The sequence below is a fragment of the Chelonia mydas genome, chromosome 20 (assembly GCF_015237465.2).
Source record: "Chelonia mydas isolate rCheMyd1 chromosome 20, rCheMyd1.pri.v2, whole genome shotgun sequence".
Lineage (NCBI taxonomy): Eukaryota > Metazoa > Chordata > Testudines > Cheloniidae > Chelonia > Chelonia mydas.
In genome coordinates, this window is record NC_051260.2 from 2,345,795 (window position 1) to 2,371,142 (window position 25,348).

General features: G+C 66.9%; 1 protein-coding gene across 3 annotated transcripts; it reads left to right on the forward strand.

Annotated features, from left to right (window-relative positions):
- The first annotated feature begins 1,265 nt into the window (after positions 1-1,265).
- ESYT1 (extended synaptotagmin 1) lies at positions 1,266-24,928 on the forward strand. Of its 3 annotated transcripts, XR_005223095.2 has the most exons (32): positions 1,266-1,589; positions 11,312-11,353; positions 11,463-11,597; positions 12,094-12,167; positions 12,568-12,640; positions 12,862-12,951; positions 13,412-13,467; positions 13,753-13,876; positions 13,954-14,130; positions 14,332-14,414; positions 14,595-14,643; positions 15,337-15,426; positions 16,216-16,308; positions 16,482-16,553; positions 16,993-17,079; positions 17,179-17,328; positions 17,462-17,614; positions 17,899-18,075; positions 18,534-18,616; positions 18,852-18,900; positions 19,002-19,091; positions 20,037-20,132; positions 20,450-20,521; positions 20,860-20,946; positions 21,035-21,181; positions 21,267-21,439; positions 21,912-22,010; positions 22,564-22,695; positions 22,808-22,913; positions 23,002-23,051; positions 23,663-24,022; positions 24,574-24,928. XR_005223095.2 is itself a non-coding variant. In XM_037883906.2 (31 exons), the coding sequence occupies exons 1-31, from the start codon at positions 1,296-1,298 to the stop codon at positions 23,694-23,696; spliced, it is 3,237 nt and encodes a 1,078-aa protein (XP_037739834.1). In that variant the 5' UTR covers positions 1,266-1,295; the 3' UTR covers positions 23,697-24,928. The 3 variants fall into 3 exon arrangements, 2 of the variants coding, with proteins under 2 accessions (XP_037739834.1, XP_037739835.1); XM_037883906.2 differs by having other exon boundaries at positions 23,663-24,928; XM_037883907.2 differs by having other exon boundaries at positions 16,485-16,553; positions 23,663-24,928.
- The last annotated feature ends 420 nt before the right edge of the window (positions 24,929-25,348 follow it).

Below are 25,348 nucleotides of genomic sequence, written 5' to 3' on the forward strand. Positions count from 1 at the left end.
GAAGGACAAATAGTCTGGCCACAGCCGTGCTGTTGCCAGGAAAGCTTTTAACAAGATAAGCATGTAACAAGCAGTCACAAACACGCAGTTTGCGGAATCAGGGATTTTGCCCTGAGAGCAACATGGAAAGGAGACAAGGCACTTGGCTAAGAGTCAGAACTGCACTGACTGGCCTGCGTGACCTTGGGCCCACTCTCTGTGGCCCAGTTTCGGCATCTCCAAAGCGGCAAGAATGATGCTTTCACACAGTTGCAAAGCGTTTTGAGATTGATGGATAAGAGCGAAAGGAGCCCTGTCCTGTAGCAACCTCCCTCGGGCCTCAGCATTGCAGCTGTGCCACAGAAGCCGCACAGGAAGTTCGGGGGTTAGGGAGGGGTCTGTCACATCCCTCTCCCCAGCACTTGTAGTCAAAATCTTTGCAGGCTGCCTGAGTCAAACCCCGCTCTGGTTCGCAGGCCGAAAAGGGAGGGATTTTTCACATCAGAATGGTGGGAAATTGGTCCAAGCTGCAGCCTGCGTTGGTTCAGGACCCGAGGAGGGCGTGGGGAGATGATCAGGGCTTTGCAGACACACACGTGGTGCCAACCCCACTGCATCTCAGCGCCAGGAGCCACCGCCTGGGAGCGGAGCCCGGCCCCGTGCAGCCCTTTCCGCCCGGTTTCCGGTGAGCTCCCGAGCCGGAAGCGTGGCACCCTCACACCCAAGGCCCTGAGCCCCGGCCTCTGGGGCAAACGAGACCCTGGCTGGGGCCCCAGCGGACGCCCCTCCCAGCCAGGGCCCCTGGAGCCCAGCAAGTTCATCCCTCCAGCCACGTGGCCTGGCCCCAGGTGAGTGGCCTCAGCCCGCCCAGGACAGGCTGAGTTTAGAGACCCCGCAACTGACCAAGAGGGCCCCAACTGGCTACTATATATGTATCCATTTACCACGAGCTCCGCCTGCCCAGCCTCTCTGGCCAATCAGCAGGGCTAGCCCCACCCTCTTTAGCGCCCCTGGCCAATGAAGCGGGAAGGGGGCGTGGTGGAATGCTCGCCCCGCCCCGCCCCGCGCCACCGACCACTCAGAGCACGAGGGGCGTGACTTCTCCCGGGCCCGTCGGAGAGGCAACGGGCGCGGCTCCCGCCTCCTGCCCAATCAGAGCCAGAGGGGCGCGGCTTCGGCGGCGCCCGGCCCCGCCCCGTCGCCGGTCTGTCCAATCGGCCGGCGCGCGGGGCGTGGCCGGCGCGGGCCCCGCCCCCCGGCGGCCCGGCCCGGGCGCCGCTAGCTGTGGGCGCGGCCAGTGCGGCGGCGGCGGCCCCATGGAGCGGCGGGAGGCTCCCGGGTCCGGGCCCGGCGCGGCCGAGGCGCTGGCCGCCCTGGCCGCCTTCGGGAAGCTGCTGCTGGGCCTGGCGCCGGTCTACGTGGCCGGGCGGCTGGGCCTGAGCCTGGGCTTCGTGCTGCTCGGCCTGGGGCTCTACGCGGGCTGGCGGGCGGCGCGGCGGGGCAAGGAGCGGAGCCTGCGGGCCGCCCGCCGCCTGCTGGAGGACGAGGAGCGCCACGTGAGCGCCGCCGCCGCCGGCCTCTACCTGAGCCCGCGGGAGCTGCCCGCCTGGGTGAGGAGAGCGGCCCCCCCGGGGTCCCCCGGCCCCCCGCCTCCTCTTCGCCCCGGCCCCCCCGGGCATCCCCCTGGCCCCCCGCCTCCTCTTCGCCCCGGCCCCCCGGGGTTCCCCCTGGCCCCCCGCCTCCTCTTCGCCCCGGCCCCCCGGGGTTCCCCCTGGCCCCCCGCCTCCTCTTCGCCCCGGCCCCCCGGGGTTCCCCCTGGCCCCCCGCCTCCTCTTCGCCCCGGCCCCCCGGGGTTCCCCCTGGCCCCCCGCCTCCTCTTCGCCCCGGCCCCCCGGGGTTCCCCCGGCCCCCCGCCTCCTCTTCGCCCCCTCCCCCCGGGGTTCCCCCTGGCCCCCCCCCGGGCATCCCCCGTCCCCCCGCCTCCTCTTCGCCCCGGCCCCCCGGGGTCCCCCCGTCCCCCCGCCTCCTCTTCACCCCGGCCCCCCGGGGTTCCCCCCGGCCCCCCCCGGGCATCCCCCTGGCCCCCCGCCTCCTCTTCGCCCCGGCCCCCCGGGGTTCCCCCTGGCCCCCCGCCTCCTCTTCGCCCCCTCCCCCCGGGGTTCCCCCTGGCCCCCCCCGGGCATCCCCCTGGCCCCCCGCCTCCTCTTCGCCCCGGCCCCCCGGGGTCCCCCTGTCCCCCCCCGGGCATCCCCCTGGCCCCCCGCCTCCTCTTCGCCCCGGCCCCCCGGGCATCCCCCTGGCCCCCCGCCTCCTCTTCGCCCCGGCCCCCCGGGCATCCCCCTGGCCCCCCGCCTCCTCTTCGCCCCGGCCCCCCGGGCATCCCCCTGGCCCCCCCCGGGCATCCCCCTGGCCCCCGCCTCCTCTTCGCCCTGGCCCCCCCCGGGCATCCCCCTGGCCCCCCGCCTCCTCTTCGCCCCGGCCCCCCGGGGTCCCCCTGGCCCCCCCGGGCATCCCCCGTCCCCCCGCCTCCTCTTCGCCCCGGCCCCCCCCGGGCATCCCCCGTCCCCCCGCCTCCTCTTCGCCCCGGCCCCCCCCCGGGCATCCCCCGCCCCCCCGCCTCCTCTTCGCCCCGGCCCCCCCCGGGCATCCCCCGTCCCCCCGCCTCCTCTTCGCCCCGGCCCCCCCCCCGGGCATCCCCCGTCCCCCCGCCTCCTCTTCGCCCCGGCCCCCCCCCGGGCATCCCCCGTCCCCCCGCCTCCTCTTCGCCCCCTCCCCCCGGGGTCCCCTGGCCCCCCCCAGGCATCCCCCTGGGGTTCCCTGTGCTCCCCTGGGACTCCCCGTCCCCTGGGGATCCCCCTGTCCCCCCCGCCTCCTTCGCCCCCCCCGGGGATCCCCCTGTCCCCCCTGCCTCCTCTGGGCCTCCCCTGCCCCCCCGCCTCCTCTTTGCCCCCCTGGGGACCCCCATCCTACCAGGGTTCCCCCTGTCCCCCTGCCTCCTCTTGGGACTCCCCGCCCCCCTGGGGATCCCCCTGTCCCCCCCGCCTCCTCTTTGCCCTCCCCACTTCCCTGGGTGAAGAGAGTGCCTGCCCCCCCAGTTCTCTCTGCCCCACCCTGGGGAACTCCCCATCCTCTTCATCCCCCTCCCTGCCATCAGCTGCCCACCTGGATGAGCAGACCAGACCCCCCCAGCCAGGACTCCCTCATTTTCCCCCCCATCTCCTCTTCACACATTCACCAGGAGCTGCCTCAGCCCTGTCTAAAGATCCTTCTCCTTGGTCCCTGCCATCCTCTGCCTGTCCCCACCCAGCCCCCTTGGACATCTCGCGATCCGTCCTTGGCTGGGTCTGTCTACAGCACCCTCCTCCCAGGACATCACATGCCCGTGTCCCGCCCAGAGACTGCGCCATTCCTTCTCCAGGAGCCCTTCGCTCTGGGCATCCAGTTCCCTGCCTCTTCCTGGGCCAGGCCCCCACCCTGGCTTGGCCCCATCACATGCCCATCCTGCCGCATCCCTTCACCCCTTTCCTCACTGCTTCTCCTCCTACCCTTCCCAGTCGGCCGGGTTTTTCCATCTCTCTCTGTGTGTGGGGAGCAGGTGGGGATTGGATCAGTGACGATGCAGGGGGAGCCCCTCCTGGTTTTAGGGTCTTGGCCTGTTTCCCCTGCAGCCCCCTTTCCAGCAGTGGGAGCGGCCTGCCCTGGGTTTTGCTGGGGCTCCCCAGCAGCCAGCTGCTGGTTCTTTTCGCACCAACCGGTCTGTGCTGAGCTGTGACGCCAGCACGGAGCACCTGGCCCTCAGCCGCCAGCGCAGGGAGAGGAGAAGGGACCAGCTGAAGGAGGCTGCAGTGGAAGCAAAATCCCGAGCAGCCAGGAACAGAGGTCGGCGTCTTCAGTCTTAGGTGCTGAAAGTTAGACGCCGACATCCAGACAGGGCCCTGATCCAGCAAAGCCCCCAGGACGTGTCACTGAGTCCATCCCTGTTCAGGGAGACACGGGGCTTAAAGGCCCCTGGGCTCTGAGCACGTGCTTAGGTGGTTTGCTGAATCCAGGCTTTGGTTATTTCAGTGGGAGCGTCTGCAGGCTAAACCGTTTCTTCGGATGCTTCCGCTCAGACCTGGTGGGAACGTTCTGGCTCGGGGCTGGGTTGGCTTATGTTAAACTTGCGCTGGATTCCAAGTTAATTGGAGTCATTAACCATCGGCCCAGAGCCCATTTCACGAGGCATTTTCTGCTGGGGCTTAAGGGAACTAAAATCTAGCGGCGGGAGGGTTTGTGGCCGGGTGCTTGTGTGGTTTTTAGTTCTCCTTCCTTCCTCTTTGCCCACCAGAGCATTTCGGGTACCCCTTGGACAAGGGGGGCTGGAGCAATCTTTAGAGCTCCATTTTTTTAGGAAATAGAAATGACGTCATTATGATATTTTAACACCTTTAAGTGGGAAGCGGTGTTATATGTGGATTGAAGCTAGGAACCAGCACGGTAGGTCAGAGCAGGGGTCCATATGAGTCCAGTATCCTGTCTCCAGCAGTGGCTGGACCCCAGCTGGTTCCAAGGGACGATTATGGAATGACCCCCCCCCAGAGGGGAAGTTTCCTCCTGACCCTTATCAGTCGGAGGTTGACACGTGCCCTGAAGCATGAGGGTTCAGATCTCTTCCAAACTCTTCAGTAGGCTTTTTAAACCCTTCCCCTGCAGTGTCTGCAACCAAAACCTCACAGCAAGGTACTGCCGCATGAGAACCTTAGCGTGACGTGGGACAGACTCAGTGAAATTGCTTAGCTCACCAGCTCCTTCAGGCAGGGTCCAGAACAACATCTGATCTGGTTTACGGACCAAAATGGATGAAGATCTAGATGCTTTACACAGTGTCAGCAATGACAAACCAAAATCGATGTTGAAAAGAGGGTTGTTGCTTTTTTTGGCCACAGTGGTTAGGAACTGGGGCGGGGTGAAAGGAAGTGAGAATACAGATCTTCGCCTCAGGACTAGATGTCTTTCTGCCAGAGATGCACTTGCTCACCCAGCAGCCCTGGGTGGTTAGACTGGTGCCTTCTGCCCTGGAAATCCAAGATTTTAATCCTGAGGGATAAGGAAGAGCGGAAGCGTCATCTTCTTGGTTTAAAAAAGTCTTGGGCCCTGTTTGTCCGGCAGCTGGGGTGGGGGAAGCGGGATGTGTGTGTGCTCGTCCCCTTACACACCATACATGGAGAGATTTCCCTGCACTGGCCGCTGCCCCAAAGGCCTTGGATTGCTCTGGGATGCCGGCAACGCAGCCCGGCTATGCGTGGTCAAACCCTGAGTGCTTTGGCCCTGTTTCCCCCATCCATTGGCAAAGGGAGGGGGGAATCATATAGGGGCAGTGGGGAAGGGTCAGATCCCTTTTGCAAGAGGGGTGAGATGGGGGCTGGGAGCTGCTCATTGGAGAGTTTTCCTGTGTTTTCTGGCTGCCCACCCCAAGCCGTGTCTCCCCTGGTCGGACCAGCCGGGTGGGGCAGCCCCCTCCCCCCGGCCAGGCTGGTGTGGAACCACATGGGAGCAATCTGCTGCCAGGCTTCACGGCATTGGGGTCTAAAGGTTGGGCTGTGAAACAAGCACGGCCCCAGGGCAAACGTCCTCTGGTTGTGGGCAAACCTGTCTGTGGGGGGCATGAGAACAGAGCTCAGTCTCCAGGGCTTGTCCCCTCCTGGGCCATCCCACTGAGGCTGCCAGCGCCGGGGCTGGCTAGTGCCAGTTGGCTGGGTGGCTCAGGGACTGGTGGTCTGGGCCTTGGGGGAGCTGGCTTTGCTGAGTGACCTTGAGCGAGTTGCTCTGGCTCTCTGTGCCTCAGTTTCCCCACCCAGCCTTCATCTGTCTACCCAGCTCGCGAGCTGTTTGGGGCAGCGACCGCCTCTTGCGGCTCCGGGCACGGCAGGCCCCTGAGCCCGGCTGGCCCCTCTAGGCACTATGGCGATCCAACGCTTTGCGCTGCAGCCCCCTGAGGCCTGGCTGGCTCGTTTCACAGGCCAGGAATCGCTCCTGTCCCGGCTCCGCCCCGCCGGCCTCCAGCATCCCCGCTCCTGGCACGCATGGAATGTGGCTGAGTCACCGCCAGCCGCCCCCTCTGTTTTCTGCCATAACGGAAACCCTGCTGCTGCGTCTTTCTCAGCCCGGGGCGGCCTTGGCAGCTGCCAGCGGCTCTGTGGGTGTCGCCTGCTCCCCATCCACCCACCCGGCTCTGCTCCGTGAACCTGCTCCGGTGGCGAGGGGGGGTGGAGCGGCTGTGATGGACGCGGGCCCCTGTGGCTCACTCATCCACTGTCTCTAGACAGCCGCTTCCTGCCTCTCCCACCCCCCCACCCCCAAGACATGCGGCCTACAGGTCACATGGGGAGCTGGCCCCACGGCCCAGGCCAAAGCCTGGGGAAGGGGGCAGAAAGGCTCGTGCTGGCTTTGGGTCAGGGCCGCCACCGGAGGGGGCAATAGGGAGCCCCTGGCTGACCCCAGCCGGGGGAACCGGTTCCCCCACAAGGTCCAGGTGGAGCCCAAAGCCGGGGGGGCTGAGCTTCCCCCTCCTCCGCCCCCATAGAGACCCCCCGGGCCAGGCGCGTGTGCAGGGTTTGGCGCCCTGCGGGCTGGTCGCTCAGCACCAGCTGCGTGACGGTAGCCGTGTGGGGCCTGTTGTGCTAAAGTCGCCCTCGACGGGCACGGCGGGGAGATGCCCCCCCGTGGTGCTGATGGGGACAGGCCGCCCGGACCGGAGCGGGGCTCTGCCTCCCCGGAACAGGCCCGGCGGTGTTTGCTCTGTGGGGCGCAGCTCCTGCCCCCTCCCCCACGAGGGCTAGTCGGGTTGTGTGGGGGGGGGGTCGCTCTGCCTGACCCGGGCCTGGCGTCTCGGTGCCAGCCCGGGACACTCTATCTTACACTAGCCCTGCCAAGTTCTCCCTTGCGCTGAGTGTGGGCGCCGAGTCGCCCTCACCAGCAGGCCCTCTCCCAGGTCAGGCTTACTGTACATATGAGGAAACTGAGGCACAGCAGGGCGGTGAGCTGGGACTAGAACCCAGGAGTCCTGACTCCCAGCTTGTGCCCATGACTTTCCTCTCGGCGGAGGGGCGGGCTCTTGGCTTTAACCCTGGCTCCTTCGAGCCAAACTCGCCGCCTTAGCAGATCTCCAAGCCAAGAGAGCCCCCCCACCTGCCCTGCTCGCCCCCTGCTGGTCGGCTCACGTGTCCAGATGGTGGAGCCCTGAGCCAGGCCCCGCTGCGGGTAAGGCTGCCCATCTGAATCCTTGCTGGGCAGATCAGGTCTCTGCAGGACCGGCTGGGGCGACCCAGGGACTTGGCCTTGCAGTGTCTGGCCAGCGGGGAGGCCTGATTGGGTAGCAGGAGATCTGGGCTGTGTTCAACCAGTGCGGCTGCCTCCTCTCTGTGCCTCAGTTTCCCCATTTGGCCCAGTGCTTTCCAGCTGCACGGGACTATGGGAACCGTGGCTCAGCCAGAATGGGACTTGGCAATCGCTCCCTGCTCCCGGTTTGCAGTGCCCCAAATCCGTCCCCTCCAGTGGACACAGGGTTTGTTATTGTAGGGTCACTCACAAGCACTGTTGCTCTTGGCAGTCTGCGAACAGCGGACTAAGTGTGCCACCTTGTCACTGGAGCATCTGTCATGGGCGTTAGGCAGGGCGTGCCCGTGTGTTATCGTAGGGTCTCTCACTGGGGCGGGGCTGGGGATGCCCGTGTGTTATCGTAGGGTCTCTCACGGGGGTGGGGCTGGGGGTGCCCGTGTGTTATCGTAGGGTCTCTCACTGGGGCGGGGCTGGGGATGCCCGTGTGTTATCGTAGGGTCTCTCACGGGGGTGGAGTGCTTGGCATACTGGTTTGTTTTTGTAGGGTCTCTCACGGGGGCTGTTGGTGTTTTGGTTTTGCACTGACCCCAGGTCCCTCCCTGGGCTCCCAACCCACCCCTTGATCCGATTCCCTGCAGGCGTCGTCTCCTCCCCTCTGGGTCACACAGCCAGCCTGTCCCCAGAGCTCAGCAGGGTTGGTCCCCGTCCCCCCCTGCCAGATCAGCCCCCCTCTTCCCAAAGACCTCCCTGGCCACCCCCTTCTCCAGCATCATTTCTGGGGGGCCAGGTCCCCCCTTTCCCCGAGCTCTTGGCTTGTGCCTCTGACCACCAGCAGGCTGTTAATCAGATGCTCTGGGAGCCCCCCTTTGACCCCCCAGCTGTGGGATCTCTGCCCACTGGGTCCCGTGGTTACCGCCCTGCACATGATCCGCGGTGGGGCCAGCTCAGTACCGTATCTAGGGCAGAAGTGCCCTTGGGCCTGACGCCTCCCTTGTGATGGGCAAGGGAGGGGTCTGGTGGGGGTAGGAGCCAGGACTCCTGGGTTCTGTCACTGCTCTGGGAGGGGAGTAGGATCTAGTGGGGGTTGGGAGCCAGGACTCCTGGGTTCCATTCCAGCTCGGGGAGGGGAGTGGGATCTACTGGTTAAAGTGGGAGGAGGTGGCCCCCTGAGTCCACTGCTCATGCCCCGTATGGGAGGGTGCAGCCCATGCCCCGCTGGTCCCCTCCCCTCCATGTGCTGCTCTCTGCCTTCGCCTGCGAGGGGAGGAAGCGAAACAGGTTGGGGAAGGCTCTGGGCTCCCAGCCGCAAGGCAGCTACCAGCCCCTCGGCCTCTCCAGCTGCCACCCTGCACGTCCCTCGGGCTCAGAGCTGACAAAGGGTGGCAGGGTTTGGCTGGGGGCCAGGACAGCTCTGTCCCCCGGCATCAAGCCGTCGCTTCCTGGGGCCGGGAACACACCCAGCCAGAGAGCCCAAGACATCGACCCCGTGGGCTGCTCGGATCTGGCCCGGAGCCTGCTCCCCGCCTGGACGCCGGCTGCAGCCACTCTGGGGGCAACTGTTTTGTGTCCCTCATCTGTGTCTGTTCCAGAGCCCTTCGCATGCTCTGTGCCAACAGGGGAATGCAGCCACCTCTGGGGTGGGACAGGGGGGGCCTGTGTGTCCAGGGAACCCTCACCCGGCACTGAGATGCGGCTGCCTCTGGGGTGGGGCATGGGGGCTCTCTGTCCAGGGATCCCTCACCCACCACTGAGATGTAGCCACCTCTGGGGTGGGACACGGGGGCTCTCTGTCCAGGGATCCCTCACCCGGTACTGAGATGCAGCCACCTCTGGGGTGAGGCGCAGTGGCCAGGGCACACTATGCAAGGGAGAAGAGATCCTGGCCAGGGAGCAGGGCCACTCCCCTGCTCTTAGTGAAGTGGCTAGCAGGATTTCAAAGGGCCGACAGGATGAGGCCTGAGCAGACCCCCCCCGGCCAAGCCTTTCCTGCTCCTTGTGTTGCTGTCTGGGACCAGCACGCTGGCATGGGAGTTGGGGCTGGACTCCGCGGGGTCCCTCCCAGGGCTCACTCTCTGAGCCGAGGGGCTCTGATGGGGTGGGGGGGGGGCAAGGGAAGGCCCCCCCTTGATCCTTGCTGGGCACGTGGGGATCCTCCCTGTGAGTCATGGCCCAGAGGTTCCCCCCCTGCTCCTGAGTTTACACCTTCTGCCCGCTCTTGGCTCCCTGGCGCCATCTCTTCACCACCCGGTCTCCACCTCTCCTTGGCCCGATGCCAGTTGCCATGCCCAGCCCGTCCTGGGCTCCCCGTCACATCCGTCCTCCCTCCCCTCCCCCCCAGCTCCTCGGCCTCCAGTCGCTGGCCCCCAAAACTAGCTCCCCGGCCCTCGAGGGAGCCAGGCCCAGCTTGGCCCAGTTCATGGGGTCACGACTGGCACTGGGGCCAGAGGCAGCTGGTGACCTGGGGGGTTTGGTTCACGCTGCCCCCCCCGCACCCCCCCCCCCCCGCGCAGCCCTGTCCTTAAACCGGATTGAGGGGGGAAGGGCGGGGGTGGATTCGTGAGACGGGTGCACAGCGTTTCGCTTTGATTCACCTCGCCGGGAAGCCGGCGCCCCCACTTCCCGCCCTGCCAACGGCATCGTGCGGGCGCCGCCCCACACCCCCAGCGGGCCGGCCGTGCGTCTCTGTAACGCTGGGGGGGTGACTTGCAGGGTGGGGGGCCAGGCCCGGAGCCTCTTGCAGGGTGACGTTGCCCTATTTCCCCAGCCGGCAGGCCGGGCCGAGTCGCAGGGGAGAGGTCCGCACACAGCATGCTGGGGGGAGCCCCATGGCCCAGCCTGGGCCCGCGTCCCCCCCACCTGTCTCTGCAGCTCCCTCTCCTGCACCCCACAACGCTCCCCCCTGGGCTGGACGCGGCGGGGAGCAAAGGGGCTTTGCACTGGCGAGGTTGGTGCCGCACAAGGACGGAGGGGGCCAAACCACCCTCTGAGGCCCCTAGTTCAGTGCCGGGGGGGCAGTGGCAGGCAGGGCCGCCTTCCTCCCGCGCTGGCAGCTGTCCAGCAGCCTGGCACGGTGCCCCACTCGGCTGCTGGTTCAAGCATCTGTGGTTTTTCTCTGCAGTCCCCCTCAGCTCCGAGAAGAGAGAGATGAAGAAACCTGCCCTCGCCGGCTGCCAAAATTGCTTCACGCCCAGGGTCTTGGCAATAAGCAGCCGTGGGGGCTGCGCCGTGAGGCCCTTGACCCCGAGGTTGCTCCCGCCGCGTTGTCACCCCGGGCCCAGCCACTCGCTACCCTGGGTCAGGGCTCCTGGCCCGGCCCGTCCTCGCCCGCTGACCCAGTGTTCGCAGAGCAGATTGAATTGAAACGGGGCCCTTGGCACGTCCTGGGCTTTTCGCTCCCCGTGATAAGGAGCCTGGTGCAAACAGCAACAAGAATCTCTGTTTGCAGGAGGCTGGAGCTCCTGGTACCCCTGCAGTGTGGGGCCCCCATGCACTTCCCAGACATCTCACAGCCCCCTCCTGGGGCCGGTGGGGGGTGCTAACCCCGGTTTGCAAATGGGGAAACTGAGGGAGAGGAAGTGACTTATCTGTGGTCACATAACAGACAAGAACCCAGGAGTCCTGGCTCTCAGCCCCCCTGCTCTAACCACTAGACCCCACTCCCCTCCCAGAGCCAGGGAGAGAGCCCCGGAGTCCTGGCTCACAGCCCCCTGTGCTCTAACCCACCAGACTCACTCCCCTCCCAGATCCAGGGGTAGAACCCAGGAGTCCTGGCTCCCAACCCCCCCCCGCTCTAACCACTAGACCCCACTCCCCTCCCAGAGCCAGGGAGAGAGCCCAGGAGTCCTGGCTCACAGCCCCCTGTGCTCTAACCCACCAGACTCACTCCCCTCCCAGATCCAGGGGTAGAACCCAGGAGTCCTGGCTCCCAACCCGCCCTGTTCTAGCCACAAGACCCCCCCCTGAGCCATGGGAGCCTGGCACCCCCCTGACGGGCTCTGTCTGCCTCTGTCTGCAGGTCAGTTTCCCGGACGTGGAGAAGGCCGAATGGCTCAACAAGGTGAGAGCGAAGGGTGGGCACGTGTCCGTCAGCCATGGGGGGCGGGAAGGGCTTGCTCTGCCCCCCAGCTAATGCCCCTCTCCCTCACCCCCCCATGTGCCCCCTGCAGATCCTGGCCCAGGCCTGGCCTTTCTTCGGGCAGTACATGGAGAAGTTGCTGGTGGAGAACATCGCCCCCATGATCCGCGCCTCCAACACCCACCTGCAGACCTTCGCCTTCACCAAGGTCGACATGGGCGAGAAGGTAGGGCCCCCACCTTGGGCCACGCCCCCCCCCCCCCCCCCCTCGAGCCCACGTCTCCCCAGCTGCTGCGTTAAAACTAGGCTTGGAGCAGCCAAGCACGAGGCTCCTTCGGCTGAGGCCCGAGCCACTCGCTGTACGAGTGGACTCCAGCAGGGAGCGAGGGAATCTCTGCCTTGCTCCCTCCTTGCTGCTGGAGGAGACGGATGGAGCTGGGGGGGGGGGCGGGATCCCAGGGATATACAGAGTCAGTGGGACCCCAGGCCTGTTACAGCAGCCCCTCCCTGAGCTTGGGGGAGACCCCCCCCATCACGTGGGCTGGGTGCACGTCCGTTCCCTCAATTCGCCTGCCACGTCCCACCCCAGGGGCAGCCGCATTTCAGGGTCAGAGCCATTCCAAGCCCTCTGGGGAGCCAGCACCCCGATGTGGGGAGCCAGGATCTCCCCGGCAGGGGGCAGGGCGTGCTCCGGTAACCGTCTGCCTCCTGCTTCCATCCAGCCCCTCAGGGTCATGGGCGTGAAGGTTCACACTGGCCAGAACAAGAAGCAAATCCTGCTGGACCTGACTGTCAGGTAAGGAGCCCGCTGCCTCCGCGCTGCCCCCTAGCAGCCAGCCCCGATAGCGCAGCTCGGAGACTCACCCGGGGGTGCCGAATGTGCTGCTTCTCAGAGATTGGCCTGGTCGCCCGGGCCAGGATCTCGCCGTGAGGAGCCGCAGGGCCTGTCTGTGGCCAGCAGCCTCGGCCCTTAGGCCTGGCTGCCCTGTGCAGCGTCGGGTCCCCTCCCCGAGGCATGGTGGGGCAGCCGGCCCACAAGAAGGGCGGTGAAGGGGGCGGGGAGACGGGTCTTGGCTCTCTGCTAAGGAGAGGATGGGGGTCCCTGGTCTGGGGGGGAGCTGGGGTACGGTGAGGGGCGTGCAAAGGGTTAAGTGGGGGGGGAAGGCGCCGCGCCCCTCATGCTCCCATCTCCACAGCTACGTGGGGGACGTGCACATCGACGTGGAGGTGAAGAAATTCTTCTGCAAGGCCGGGGTGAAGGGGATGCAGGTGAGATGCCCCCGCTGGGGGCACTGCAGCCTCTGGGGGCAGCCGCTTCCCCCCCTTTCCACCCTCCGTTCTGTGTGGGGGTTTTGCTGGGATGGAAGAATTTGGGGGGTGGGTTTTCAGGAGGGGGGGCTGCTGGGGAGCTGGGGGAGGTGTGCGGGGTGGGGGCTGGGGAAGTCTGGGGGGGGATTGGGCCGGGTGCTCACTCTCCGTCTTGCCCCCAGCTGCACGGGGTGCTTCGCGTCATCCTGGAGCCCCTCATCGGGGACATGCCCATCGTGGGGGCCCTGACCATGTTCTTCATCCGCCGCCCCGTGAGTACAGCCCCCCCCAACGCCTGGGGGCTGCAGGGAGACCTGGCTCCAAGGCCCCCGCCCCGGCTGAGGAATGTGTGGGGCGCTGGGGACAAGGGTGGGAGATGGGAGATCTGTCTGGGGCTGGACCTGCTCTCCTGTTTGGGGGTGCAGATGGCTCCCGGGGGCGGGGACAGGACTTGGGTTTCCCCTGGGCTCTGAGCACCGGGCTTCCCTGCTGTGCAGCCTGGGGGCTGGGGGGGTGTCAGTCCCTGGACGTGTCGTGGCCCCAGGCCCAGGCTCTGGCTCACTGGATGCAGCCACGGGGGGGGTTGACTGTGGGGGCCCCTGGGAGATGCCAAGATGCCTTTTGGGGGGGGCGCTGATAAGAAGTGTCTGTCCGGGATTCCCAGCGTGCCCTCCAGCTCAGGGGGAGCAGCTGGCGAGTCTAAACCCCCCCCCTTGCTTCTCCCTCCCCCAGACTCTGGACATTAACTGGACGGGGATGACGAACCTCCTGGACATCCCAGGGCTCAGGTGAGTCCCTGCCCACCCTCCCCACTCGCAGCCTGGGGGTCCCCACGCCCAGTGAATGCCCCACGCAGCAAGGGGTGGGGTTGGAGGGCAGGGAGGCAACTGGAGGGGGGGGGGGGGCGCAGCAGGATCCATTCCCTGTCCAGTGGGGGTCCGCGCCCCCATACCCCGCAGCCCAGCCGTTCCTTGGTCGCCCTCCCCTCCACGTTTATGGGATGGGGGGGAGCTGGGGCCAGTTCCCCCCCACCCCAGCCAGCTGAGCTCTGCCCTTGCCCCGCCCCCCTGCAGCTCCCTGTCGGACTCCATAATCATGGACTCCATCGCGGCTTTCCTGGTGCTGCCCAATCGCCTGCTGGTGCCCCTGGTGCCCGACCTGCATGACGCGGCCCAGCTCCGCTCCCCGCTGCCCAGGGTAAGGCCGGCACCGCGCCCGGGGGGAGGGGCCGGGGATCCAGGGCCCGGCTGAGTCTCTCCCCCCCGGCTCCGCAGGGGATTGTGCGCGTCCACCTGCGGGAGGCCAAGGACCTGCAGTCCAAGGACAAGTACGTGAAGGGGCTGATCGAGGGCAAGTCGGACCCCTACGCCCTCGTCCGCGTGGGCACCCAGCTCTGCACCAGCCAGGTCATCGACGAGAGCCTGAACCCCGTCTGGAACGAGACGTACGAGGTGAGCGTGCCCCACGGCCGGCCAGCGGGACTCGAACTCGGGGCACTGCAGCCCGACTAGCCGGGGAGCCTCTCAGATGGCTGCCCGTGGCCCGGGCGCTAGAGGGGGACGGAGCCCCGGGTGGGGTGCACGTGGGTCTGGGCTTGGTGCGCTCCCCCCTCCCGATGCACTGACCCCTCCCACTTCTTCCGCACCCCCCAGTTCATCGTGCACGAGGTGCCGGGGCAGGAGCTGGAGGTAGAGCTGTTTGACAAGGACCCCGACCAGGACGACTTCCTGGGCAGGTGAGAGACGCAGGTGAGGGGGCACCAGGCTGGGATCCGCACACGGGGGGAGCCCCGCTCTGGGGATGGGCAGAACCACGATGGCTGAAGCCACGGGGGAGGCCAGGGCCAGATTCAACCCCCGCTCGGAGCGGCGAGTTCCAGCCGGGCGCTCACGGCGTCTCCTTCCGCCCCTTCCAGGATGAAGCTGGATTTCGGGGAGGTGCTGCAGGCCCGCGTGCTGGAGGAGGTCAGTGGGGCAGCAGGAGGGAGTTGGGGCAGATTTGGGGACTGAAGGGCCGGGGGGAGCACTAGGGGGGGGTGTGCGTGGATTTGGTGGGGTGCCCCCCCAGGTGTGGAGGTGGGGGAGCTGCCTGGGAATTTCTTGACTCCGCGTTTCCCCTGGGAGAGGCTGGCTGGCTGAGAGTCTCTCTCCGGGGGCTGGGGGGGGCGTCTGGAAAGGGTTGGGAAGGGAGACGGTTCCAAGCCGTGAGAGGCGCGGAGCCGAGGAGCCGCGGGGTCCAGAACGTCGGGTCAGTCCCAGCGTTGGGCTTCGGAAAAGGCCAACACTGAGCCTAACCGGGATGGTTTTTTCCCCCTGTTGATGGAAAAAATTTCAAGATTTCGACTTTTTGTCCTGATTTGGGGTGGGAACATTTTCCCCCGGGCCGAGAAACCCGTTTGGTGCCCAGCTCTGAGAGACGCTCGGCCCGGCGGTGGGGGGGCGGGATCTGGGCGGGTCAGAGATGATCCCTTTGGGGGGGTGGGGAGGTGAGTGGGTGGAGCAAGGTGCGGGGGCGCAGGGGGGCTGTGGCGGAAATGGGGGCTGAGGATGGGGAGGGGCAGACGGGGCTCAGGAGGGAGGTGAGGGGGCAGAGGCGGAAGTGGGGGGCTGGGGGAAATGGGATTCAGGGACTGACCCAAGTCCTGTCCCGTCCCCCAGTGGTTCCCGTTGCAGGACGGTGGCCGGGGCCAGCTCCACCTGCGCCTGGAGTGGCTCACACCCATGTCCGATGCCTCCAAGCTGGAGCAGGTGAGAGCCCCCCCCCCAAAATGCAGGAATGGGACCGGGCGGGCCCAGGAGTCTGATCCTGTCCCCCCGTCGTGGCCAGCGCCAGCCTGGGCTCCCCTCGACTCTGAGGGGCTCCCTCCGCGGGGGGCGTCCTGCTGGAGCCGGGGCTGTGGATAGAGGACATCACCACAGTGCAGCCCCCCCCCCGCCACTGGGAGGAGAGTGGGGTCTAGTGGTTAGAGCAGGAGGGCTGCGAGCCAGGACTCCTGGGTTCTCTCCCTGGCTCTGGGAGGCGAGTGGGGTCTGGTGGTTAGAGCTGGGGGAGGAGGGAGCTGTGAGCCAGGACTCCTGGGTTCTCTCCACAACTCTGGGAGGCGAGTGGGGTCTGGTGGTTAGAGCTGGGGGAGGAGGGAGCTGTGAGCCAGGACTCCTGGGTTCTCTCCACAGCTCTGGGAGGCGAGTGGGGTCTGGTGGTTAGAGTGGGGGAGGAGGGAGATGCAAGCCAGGACTCCTGGGTTCTCTCCACAGCTCTGGGAGGCGAGTGGGGTCTGGTGGTAACAGCTGGGGGAGGAGGGAGCTGCGAGCCAGGACTCCTGGGTTCTCTCCACAGCTCTAGGACTCCATCATCAGTTGACCGCAGCCTCCGTTTCTGCAGAGACCAGGGCGGTTGCGAGGACGGATAAGTTCAGCTTAAGATCCATGGGGGGATTGGGGAAGACCAACTCCTGGGCAGACAAGAATGGGGGGGGGGGCCCCCACAGGGGGGTCTGTTGGGCCAGAGCTTTCAGGGGTGACTCCCCCTCCCCCCAGGTCCTCCAGAGGAACCGAGGAATCTCCTCCAAACCAGAGGCGCCGTCGGCCGCCATCCTGGTCGTCTACCTGGACCGGGCCCAGGAGCTTCCTGTGAGTATCGGCGCCATGGGGGGGTGTCTGGGAAAGTGGGAGGAAGGGATCTGTACTGAGTGGGGCTGGGGGGGCTTGTCCTTGGGGGAATGGGGAGGAGGTCTGGGCTGGGCTGAGCTGAGCTGGGTCTTGGCCCCCGGTTACCGTCAGTGACCCCCCGTGTCTCCCCACAGCAGAAGAAGCCCGGCAAGGAGCCCAACCCCATGGTGCAGCTCTCAGTGCAGGATGTCACGCGGGAGAGCAGGGTGAGCCACCGTCGCTGGGGCAGCCTCGGGGCCGTGGTGACCCCAGTCCCCGCCCCCGGCCACCGTGTGATGGGGGGCTCGCAAAAAGAGTGGAGCCAAAACGGAGCCCCCAGCTCTGCCCATTCCAGCCTCCCCCAGCAGGGACCGCTGTGGGAGCGGGGCAGGAGCTGGGTGGGGCTCCCAAGAGGGGGTGCTGTGGGGAGCAGGGCAGGAGCTGGGGGCGCTCCCAAGAGGGGGTGCTGTGGGGAACACGGCAGGAGCTGTGGGGGCTCCCAGCAGGGGCCACTGTGCGGGGCAGGGCAGGAGCTGGGGGAGCTCCCAAGAGGGGGTGCTGTGAGGAGCTGGAGGGTGCTGGCTGTTGGGGAGCCCCTGTCTCCTCCTGCCCTGGCCTGCTCCAGCAGGGGGCGCTGTAACCCAGCTCCATCTCCTCCCCCCCCAGGTCGTCTATAATACCAGCTCCCCAGTCTGGGACCAGGCCTTCCGCTTCTTCCTCCAGGACCCAGCCAATCAGGACATCGACATCCAGGTGGGCTCCGCCCCCTTTCTGCCAGGCTCCACCCCCTTGCCATAGCCCCGCCCCTTCCCCCTGCCTGGGCAATAACGGGAGCCCTTCCGCCCCCTGCAGGTGAAGGACGACACGCGCCAAACCAGCCTGGGCTCACTCAGCGTCCGCCTGTCGCGCCTGCTGACGGCCGAGGACATGACGCTGGACCAGTGGTTCCAGCTGGAGAACTCGGGGCCGGGCAGCCGCATCTACATGAAGCTCGTCATGCGGGTGAAGCCAGGGGAGAGGGATTGGCCCCCGGGGCGGGGGGTGGATCTCGGGTGGGGGGTGTCCCCCAGCGGCTGAGAGCTCTGCAGCCACCATCAGCTGCCCCCCGTGATGCCCGGTGCCGCTCTCCCCACAGATCCTGTTCCTGGACGCCCCCGAGGTCTGCGCCTCTCCCCGGCCGTGCGCCCCGGGACAGTCGGACGTGGAGACCAGCACCTTCGTCGGCAGCAGTGTGGACCCACCGCCCCGGCCCAGCCGAGCCAGCCCCGACGCCCAGTTCGGCACCGAGGTACAGCCGCAGGAGGGGGCGGGGGATGCTCACCGTATGGGCCCCGCAGCCAGCCCCTCCCATGGGGCGCTGGGACAAGCCCCGCACCCCAAGGCGGCCGGTTCGAATCTGGCCCAGGGCGCCGGGTCCTCGCCGGGCTCCTAGCAGGGCCATGGAGACGGAGCCCCCACGGGGGCAGCGAGCCTAGGGCTGACTCCAGAGGGGGGCTCTCCTGTGCAGCGTCGGGGGTGGCTGTGGGGAGAAGCAAGTCACACGAAGGCTCCCACCCCCACCCCTCCCCGCAGAGCGTGATCCGCATTCACCTGCTGGAAGCTGAGAACCTCATCGCCAAGGACAACTTTATGGGCGGCATGATCCGGGGCAAGTCGGACCCGTACGCCAAGGTGCGGCTGGGCGGGCAGAGCTTCCGCAGCCACGTCATCAAGGAGGAGCTGAGCCCCCGCTGGAACGAGGTCTACGAGGTGAGGGGGGCGCAGGCTGGGAAGAGCCCTGGGGAGCAGAGTGGAGGGGTGCCCCTCACCCCACCCGCCGCAGCCCCTCCCCTTCCCGGGGGGCTATGCGGGACCAGCCGAGCTGAGCCTGCCAGGAGGAGGCAGAGAGACATTTCCCCTCCTCTCCTGCCCCTGAGTACGCCCGAGGGGCGGGGTGGGGGGTCTCATCCATCATTCTACAGATGGGGGAACAGCACAAAGGGCGGGACCACCCAAGGTCATGCAGCGGTCAGATCTGGGAGTAGAACCCAGGAGTCCTGGCTCCCAGCCCCTGCCCACTCTAAGTCACTAGACCCCCCCACCCCTCTCAGAGCCGGGGAGAACCCAGGAGTCCTGGCTCCCGGCCCCGCACTGTCCCAGCCTGGTCTGTGCCGGGTGGTGGTGGGCTTCTGGTGACCCCCACACACACCCTTGTTTGCCCCCCCCAGGTCATCGTGAATGCGATCCCCGGCCAGGAGGTGGAGTTTGAGATCTACGACAAAGACATCGACAAGGACGACTTCCTGGGCAGGTGGGTTGGGACCGGAACCGGGCAGGGGAGAGGAATGAACCAAACCGGGGCTCCCAGCCCCCACCTGCTCCACTCGCCTCCTCTTGGGGTTCCCTGGTTCGGGGAGCAGCTGGGGGCCCCCCGAGGGCTTCTCTGCACCCCCTGCCCAGTCTGCAGGGCCCTCCAGCACGATTCAGCTTTAGAGGAAGCCGTGTGGGGGGCCCTCCCCCCAATCTGACCCATGTTCTTCCCTCAGGTGTAAGATCGCCCTGAAGCGAGCCCTGAGCAGCCGGTTCATCGACGAGGTGGGAGCTCGTGGGCCCTCTGGGGGCAGCAGTGGGGGAAGGGGGCGGGGGGGGTTGGGGCGGGCAAAGGGATCTGACCCCTGCTGCCTTTCTCCTTCCAGTGGCTTCCCCTGGAGGACGTGAAATCTGGCCGCCTCCACGTGAGGCTGGAGTGTCTGCCCCCCACCCCCAACGGCGCCGAGCTGGAGCAGGTACGGGAGGGGGGGCCCAGCCAGCCCCCTGCATCCTGGGCAGGCTGCACTGGGCACTGTGGGCTGGAGCACAGAGTACCCAGGGAGCGGGGTAGGGCCAGGGTCAGCTCTCAGCCCGGGGGGGCGGGGGGCTACAGCGATACTGTGGGGCTCAGCGGACAGTGGGTTCAAAACGCAGCAGATGTCACAAGCGACGCAAGCCCCCCCAGGCCCGTTCGGTATTGGCTCCCGGAGAATCCCCAGCCCTGGCTCTGCGGGGGGGTGGGTGCTTGGCCCAGGGTCGGGACCGGGCTTTGCTGTACAGCCGGGACCCCCGGGGGGCACAGCCCCACCGCTCAGGCTGCAGGAGCCCTGCCAAGCCGGTGAGGGAGGTAACGCAGAGCGTCCGTCCGCCCCGTCCGGGGCAGAACAACCTGGGATGTCGGCCGACATCTTCCTCATCGCCAGCGCCCGGGGGGCTGCCTGGGGGGTCACCATTCGGCCGTTTCTCCGGGCCACCATCACGGGCCTCAAGCCTTGTGCCAACGGCCGAAGCTCATGTCCTGTGGGGCGCAGGCCCCTTGTGTTACCGCTGAATAAAATGAAGGTGAGCTAGCCCCATGGGCTACGCAACCCGTCCAAGACAGGGCCAGCGCTGGGCTGCGGGTCGGGACCCCAGGGCTGGGCCAGCGGGGCGCTGCGGGTCGGGAGTGAGGGGCACCGGCAGAGCTGGAGGTGGGGGGAGCCCAGGGCTGGGCCAGCGGGGGGCTGGGGATTGAGGGGCACCGGCCAGCGGGGGGCTGCGGGTGGGGAGTGAGGGAGCGAGGCCGCGTGCTGGGCGCTTGCTCTGTAGCCAGCCCTCGCGGTGGGGCGCCATGCTCCCCTCCCCTGCCCGCCGCGGTTGTGGGCAGCCCCCTGGCGCTGACCCGCGGGGCCGGGCCGGGCCTCACGCTGGCTCCGTTCCAGGTGCTGATGGTGAACAGCCTGACCCAAAGCCAGCGGAGTGCGGAGCTCTCGTCCGCCCTGCTCTCTGTCTTCCTGGACCGGGCGGCCGACCTGCCGGTGAGCGCGCCCCGATCCCCCCGGACTCTTGGGTCCCGTCCTCGCCCAGGCCTCCCGCTCCACCCTCTGTGCGCACTCTGCCCCGTCCTTGTGAGACCCCCAGATTGCGGCCGTGGCTGGCTCCCGGTGGGTGGCTCCAGCTTGTGCCAGCCGGCCCCGAGCAGGGCAGATTCCCAGGCTGCCCCGGCACCAGCTGGGGGCCTCCGGCACAGCCTGTCGTGCACCCCACTGCCTGGTCCTGAGGGTGGGGGCTGGGCCAGCTCCATGGGGCTTGTGCCCCCTAGGTTTCCTCCACTCACCGCCCCCCTTCTCCCCAGCTCCGGAAGGGCTCCAAGCCCCCCAGCCCCTACGTCAGCCTCTCCCTCCGGAATGTCTCCTACAAGAGCAAGGTAGCGGGACGCGGGGGTCGGTTTGTGGGGCTTGCCCGGTGATGGGGGCTGCCGGAGAGGGAGAGGCATTGGGACAAATGTGGGGGGAAACGGGGGGGTCCCTGTGGGTCAGGGGGGATGGTCTGGGGGGCTTGCCCAGTGGTGGGGCTGCTGGAGAGGGAGAGGCATTGGGACAGGGGGCGGAGCAGGTGTTGGGGGAGTACTTGTGCCCAGGGGTGTGCCGTGGGGAGGGGCACCCCTGTGTGTTGGAGGGGGTGTGTGGCAGCTGGTTGGTGGTGCTGGGGGGGGGGGTCCTGGCCTCTCTGCTCTCACAGGCTCCCCACCGCCCCGCCCCCCAGATCTCCACCTCCACCTCGGAGCCCATCTGGGACGAAGGCTTCTCCTTCCTCGTCAAGCGCCCCCACGTGGAGTCCTTGGAGCTGCAGGTAAATCCCCCCTCACCCTTTCCCCCATCCCTCCCTCCACTGTCTGACCCAGGCCTGAGCTCTGTCTGTCCGTCCGTCCCGCCTGCAGGTGAAGGACGAGGGGGGGCAGAGCCTGGGGGCGCTGAGCCTGCCCCTCACCCAGCTGCTGGCGGCAGAGACGCTGATGCTCGACCGCTGGTTCCCGCTCAGCCACTCTGGCCCTGGCAGCCAGGTCCTGCTGCGGGTGCAGCTGGGGGTGAGTCGCCCGGCGGGGGCGGGGGGGGGGCGGGTGCACTGGAGACTGAACCCCTCTGATCCCCTTGTCTCTTCCCGCCCCCCAGATCTTGGTCTCCCAGCACTCGGGGGTGGAGACCCTCAGCGCCCCGTCAGCTGGCGAGGAGGCCGAGAAGCAGCCGGGGGGGTCAGAGCCGGAGCTCTACGTCAGGGAGGACGGGGACCCCGGGGGTGCCGGCCCTGCACAGGATCTGCGCCACCGCCTCACCCACATGGACAGGTGGGGGGTGCCTGAGTGGGGGGGTGCAGCTGGAGCGTCCGGCCCCCTGGGTTCCCAGCCCTTTCCTGGGGGACCCTGGGGCCCTCCCCACCTCCCTGGGCTCGACTTGGCACTGCCAGGAGCTGCCAGTTCGGGGGCTACCGTAACGCTACTAATAACGAGCATGATATAATGGGGCTGGGATCTCAGCTGGGGGCTCTAGGGGCTACCGTAACACTGCTAATAAAGGGCATACTACAGTGGTGCTACCGTAATGCTGCTAATAAAGGGCCCACTACACGGGCGCTACCATAATGCCCCTAATAATGGGCACACTACAGTGGTGCTAATGTAATACCGCTAATAAAGCTCATGTCATAAAGAGACTCAGCTGGGGCCTCTAGGTGCTACCATAATACTGCTAATAATGCACCCACCTGAACGGGCAGGATTCCGGTGCCCCCCCTAACGCTGCCCCCTCTCTCCGGCACAGTAACTTGGAGCTGGCAGAGGGCCCCCTGGGCCAGCTGCAACTCACAGCCTGGTACCACACGGATGAGCGCAAGCTAGTTGTCGTCGTACATTCCTGCAGGTAATGGGGGGGGGGGGGCGAGCATAGCAATGCGGAGATGTTGGGACCCCTTTCAGGGCGGGGGGAGTTTCCCAGGACGCCTGGGTTCTCCAGCTGCCCTGTGTGAGCTTTAAGTTCCTCTTGGCCGGCGGGGGGCTCGGTTCGGCCCCTGGTTACAGAACCAGTTGCTCTGAGCCGCTGAATGGAGCTCACTGGAGGGGGATTGCGTCCCCTTCTCCCCCCCGCCCTCCCCCAGGTGACCCACTCAGGCCTGACCTCAGGGCTGCGAGGGGCTCCCACTACTGGCTGGAGCTGGTGGGAGGTACCCGGTGCCCATCGTCCCCCTCCTGGAGCTCCCCTACCAGCAGCTGTAAGATCTGGGCCTTTGGGGTTCAGCTTCCAGGTTACCCCACATCCCTACACAGGCTGGGCACTCAAAGGGGCCCCCCAGAAGCTTGGCACCAGCCCCCGTCGGTGCTGCTCTGGCTTTCTGGGCACATCTCTGCATTGGCGGTAGAGCCTCACCGCGTTCTGATTCCCCTCGCGCTGCGTGTGTCCCCCCCGCCCTCCCCAGGAAGCTGAGGGCGAGTTCGAAGGACATTCCCGACCCCTACGTCTCCCTGATCCTCCTGCCCGACAAGAACCGTGTGACCAAGAGGAAAACCACCGTGCGGAAAAGGACCCTGAACCCCGAGTTCAATGAGAGGTGATGGGGGGCAGTGATGGGCTGGGGTGGGGGAGACCTCTTCCCACTGGTGCAGGTCCCGTCCCCAGGCTCCCCTCACAGCTCTGTCTCCCCCCCACACCCCGCCCGGCAGGTTCGAGTGGGAGCTGTCCCTGGAGGAGGCCACGCGGAGGAAGCTGGAGGCCTGCGTCAAAAACAGCGGCTCCTTCATGTCCCGGGAGAAGGAGCCCCTGGGGAAGGTAAGGGGGGGCATCGCCATGGTTACCGCTGGGCTCTCCGATCGAGGGGGGGAGAACAATCACATGACTCTTACTTCTTTCTCCCCAGGTGCATCTTGACCTGTCGCAGGTGGACCTGACCCAGAGCAGGGCCCAGTGGTGAGTGGGGGGGAAGGGGCTGGGAACACCCCCTGCCCCAGCTAAGCAACGGGGGGGGAGTCTGGGAATGTCTCTTGCCCCTCCCCCCAGCTGGAGCAATGGGTGGGGGGTCTGGGAATGCCCCCTGCCCCTCCCCGCAGCTGGAGCAATGGATGGGGGGTCTGGGAACGCTCCCCCTCTCTGGGGAGAGCAGGCAGGACCAGGTGGGTTCCCCTGGCGAAGTCCAGGGCCAGTGGGGCTCCCTGATCTCTGTGGCCTCAGACCCCAAGGTGGGAAGGTGGCTGCGGTGCGGCTTCCCACAGACACAGCAGTGCAGGGCCCCAGCCGTCTCCAGAATGGGGCCCCGTGTCCTGCATCCCTGTGGGTCTGAAGAATCTCAAGCTCCCCAGGAAGGATGGGGGGTCCCTTGGCTGCATCGGGGACCCCGAGCACTGTGGGTCTGGGGGCCAGGGCTGCTCCTGGGTCACCGTCCCCAGCTCCACAGGTGCCCAGCTCGGCTCAGCAAAGGCTCCTGCTCCGTGGGGGTGGGATCTGGGCTGGGGGGGCGGTTCTGGAGGCAGCTGCCCACCCGTTCACACTCTTCCCCCCCACCCCACCCCTTGATCTTCCAGGCACAACTTGAAAGACGACAAGAGCAGCTCTTAGTTCCCCTGGCAGCCCCCCGCTTCCCAGCAGGGTCCAGCCCACGCCCGCCCCTGGCGGCGCCAGCCTTCGCTTGTGTGGCTCTGAGCACGCGCCTCTCTTCCGTCCTCTTCGGTGTGAAGCCATGGGGGTGAACGCTGGGGGGGGGCTGTGGATGGGGGGGTCACCCCCACCATTCCCCACCCCGCGTGTCTGATCAGGGAGGCCAAACGCAATCTGCCTTTTAACTGACCAAAGAAAATGGACCCACAGCGGAGCCAAGCAGGGGCCTGGGGCCTCGTCCTGGCGCTTGGGCACGACCCCAGATGGAGCAGGGGTCAGGCAGCAGGGTGGGACCTGGCCCCCCCCCAAGAACCCCTCCTGCCTGGTCCGAAAGGCAGGCCGTGCCCGACTTGTCCCAGCTGGCACGAGCTGCCCCAGTGTGGTAGAGAAAGCAGCCCAGATCCCAGGGTGACGGGCGCGGGTGAGACCCCCGCCGACCCGCGGAGGGCAGGGATCCTGTCCTGGGTGGCGAGAGCCCCAATGTGTTTATCGCCCCAAGAAGGAAAGTTTCCCCCTCACCCCCGATATAGCTTCTCCCAACCCCAGACCCTGTCGGAAGAAACTCCCAGCTGCCCCCTCCCCTGTACCCAGCAGTGGGGCTCCCAGCCCCATCACAGAACCCACCGGCCCCCTCCGCCCCACTGCAAAATGCAGCCGCTCGTGCTCTTCGCTAAGGGTCTAGACACCCCCCCAACCCCGCGCAGTGTCTTGCTCTCTCCAAGGCCCTCGTCTTGTTTTTCTTTTTCCCTTCTCTGGGATTTTTTTATTTCCTTGTGCCAACGTCTCGGCTTTTTTACATTATTTATCTCACGTGCCTTTTCATTCTTGTTTTAAAAAGCAGCCGGATCAGGGTGGGAGAAGCGGGCTCCAGGCTGGCTGGAGGGGGCAGGAGGGCTCTGCCCCGTACCCCCGGGCGTGGGGTGAAGGTAGATTTCCTCCAGACGGTGCCCTGGTCCCTCCCTGTGGGAGCTGCCCCCTGCTCAAGCCAAAAACTCTCACGCCGTATTTATCCGTATTGTGAAGACGCCGCTTTTCGAGTGTTTGCACCAGGAGCATCCCTCGCGGCCAGCGCCAGCCGGGCACCCCCGCGGCCGGACTCAATCGCGCCCGCTGCCTGTGGGGCCGGGCCCACGTCTGCCAGGCCGGCACCCTTGTAACCCGCCTCTGCCAATAAAAGCGAGCAGCCGACTGGCCCAGCGACGTCCGTTTCACCTCGCGGGCAGGTCACAGGGGAACCTCCCACGTTCGACGGGGCCTGTCCAACTTCCCAGCCCCCGGGGCACCCCCCATGGGGTTCGGGTCTGGTTCTCAGCTACCCCAGCCCTGGTAGGGACCTGCCCTGGGGCTGGGCGGAGGCTAGACGCCACCACCCTATCTCCTGGCGAGCTGCCTGCCGTACCCGCGCTCTCTGCCCTCCTGCGCCAGGGCCAGTGGATCCGAGCTGTGGGAACTGGGTCTGATGGAGGGGGAGGGGGCGGCCCCCCTGGCTCTCCCCCTTCCCCCTGGGAACAAGCCGGGCCCATGTTAATAGTGTTGCCGATTTGAAGGTTAAATCTGTAGATCTGGGCCAGGCCTGGCCTCGCTCCCCTTCTCCCCCCGCCCCGGCCAACCTT

Excerpts from the sequence above, each read along its gene's own strand:
- ESYT1 (XM_037883906.2), top strand. The coding sequence starts at position 1,296 with ATGGAGCGGCGGGAGGCTCCCGGGTCCGGGCCCGGCGCGGCCGAGGCG. Across the intron at positions 18,901-19,001 it reads GCAGCCGGTTCATCGACGAG|TGGCTTCCCCTGGAGGACGT; the intron begins GTGGGAGCTCGT and ends TTCTCCTTCCAG. Across the intron at positions 22,011-22,563 it reads GTCGTCGTACATTCCTGCAG|GAAGCTGAGGGCGAGTTCGA; the intron begins GTAATGGGGGGG and ends CGCCCTCCCCAG.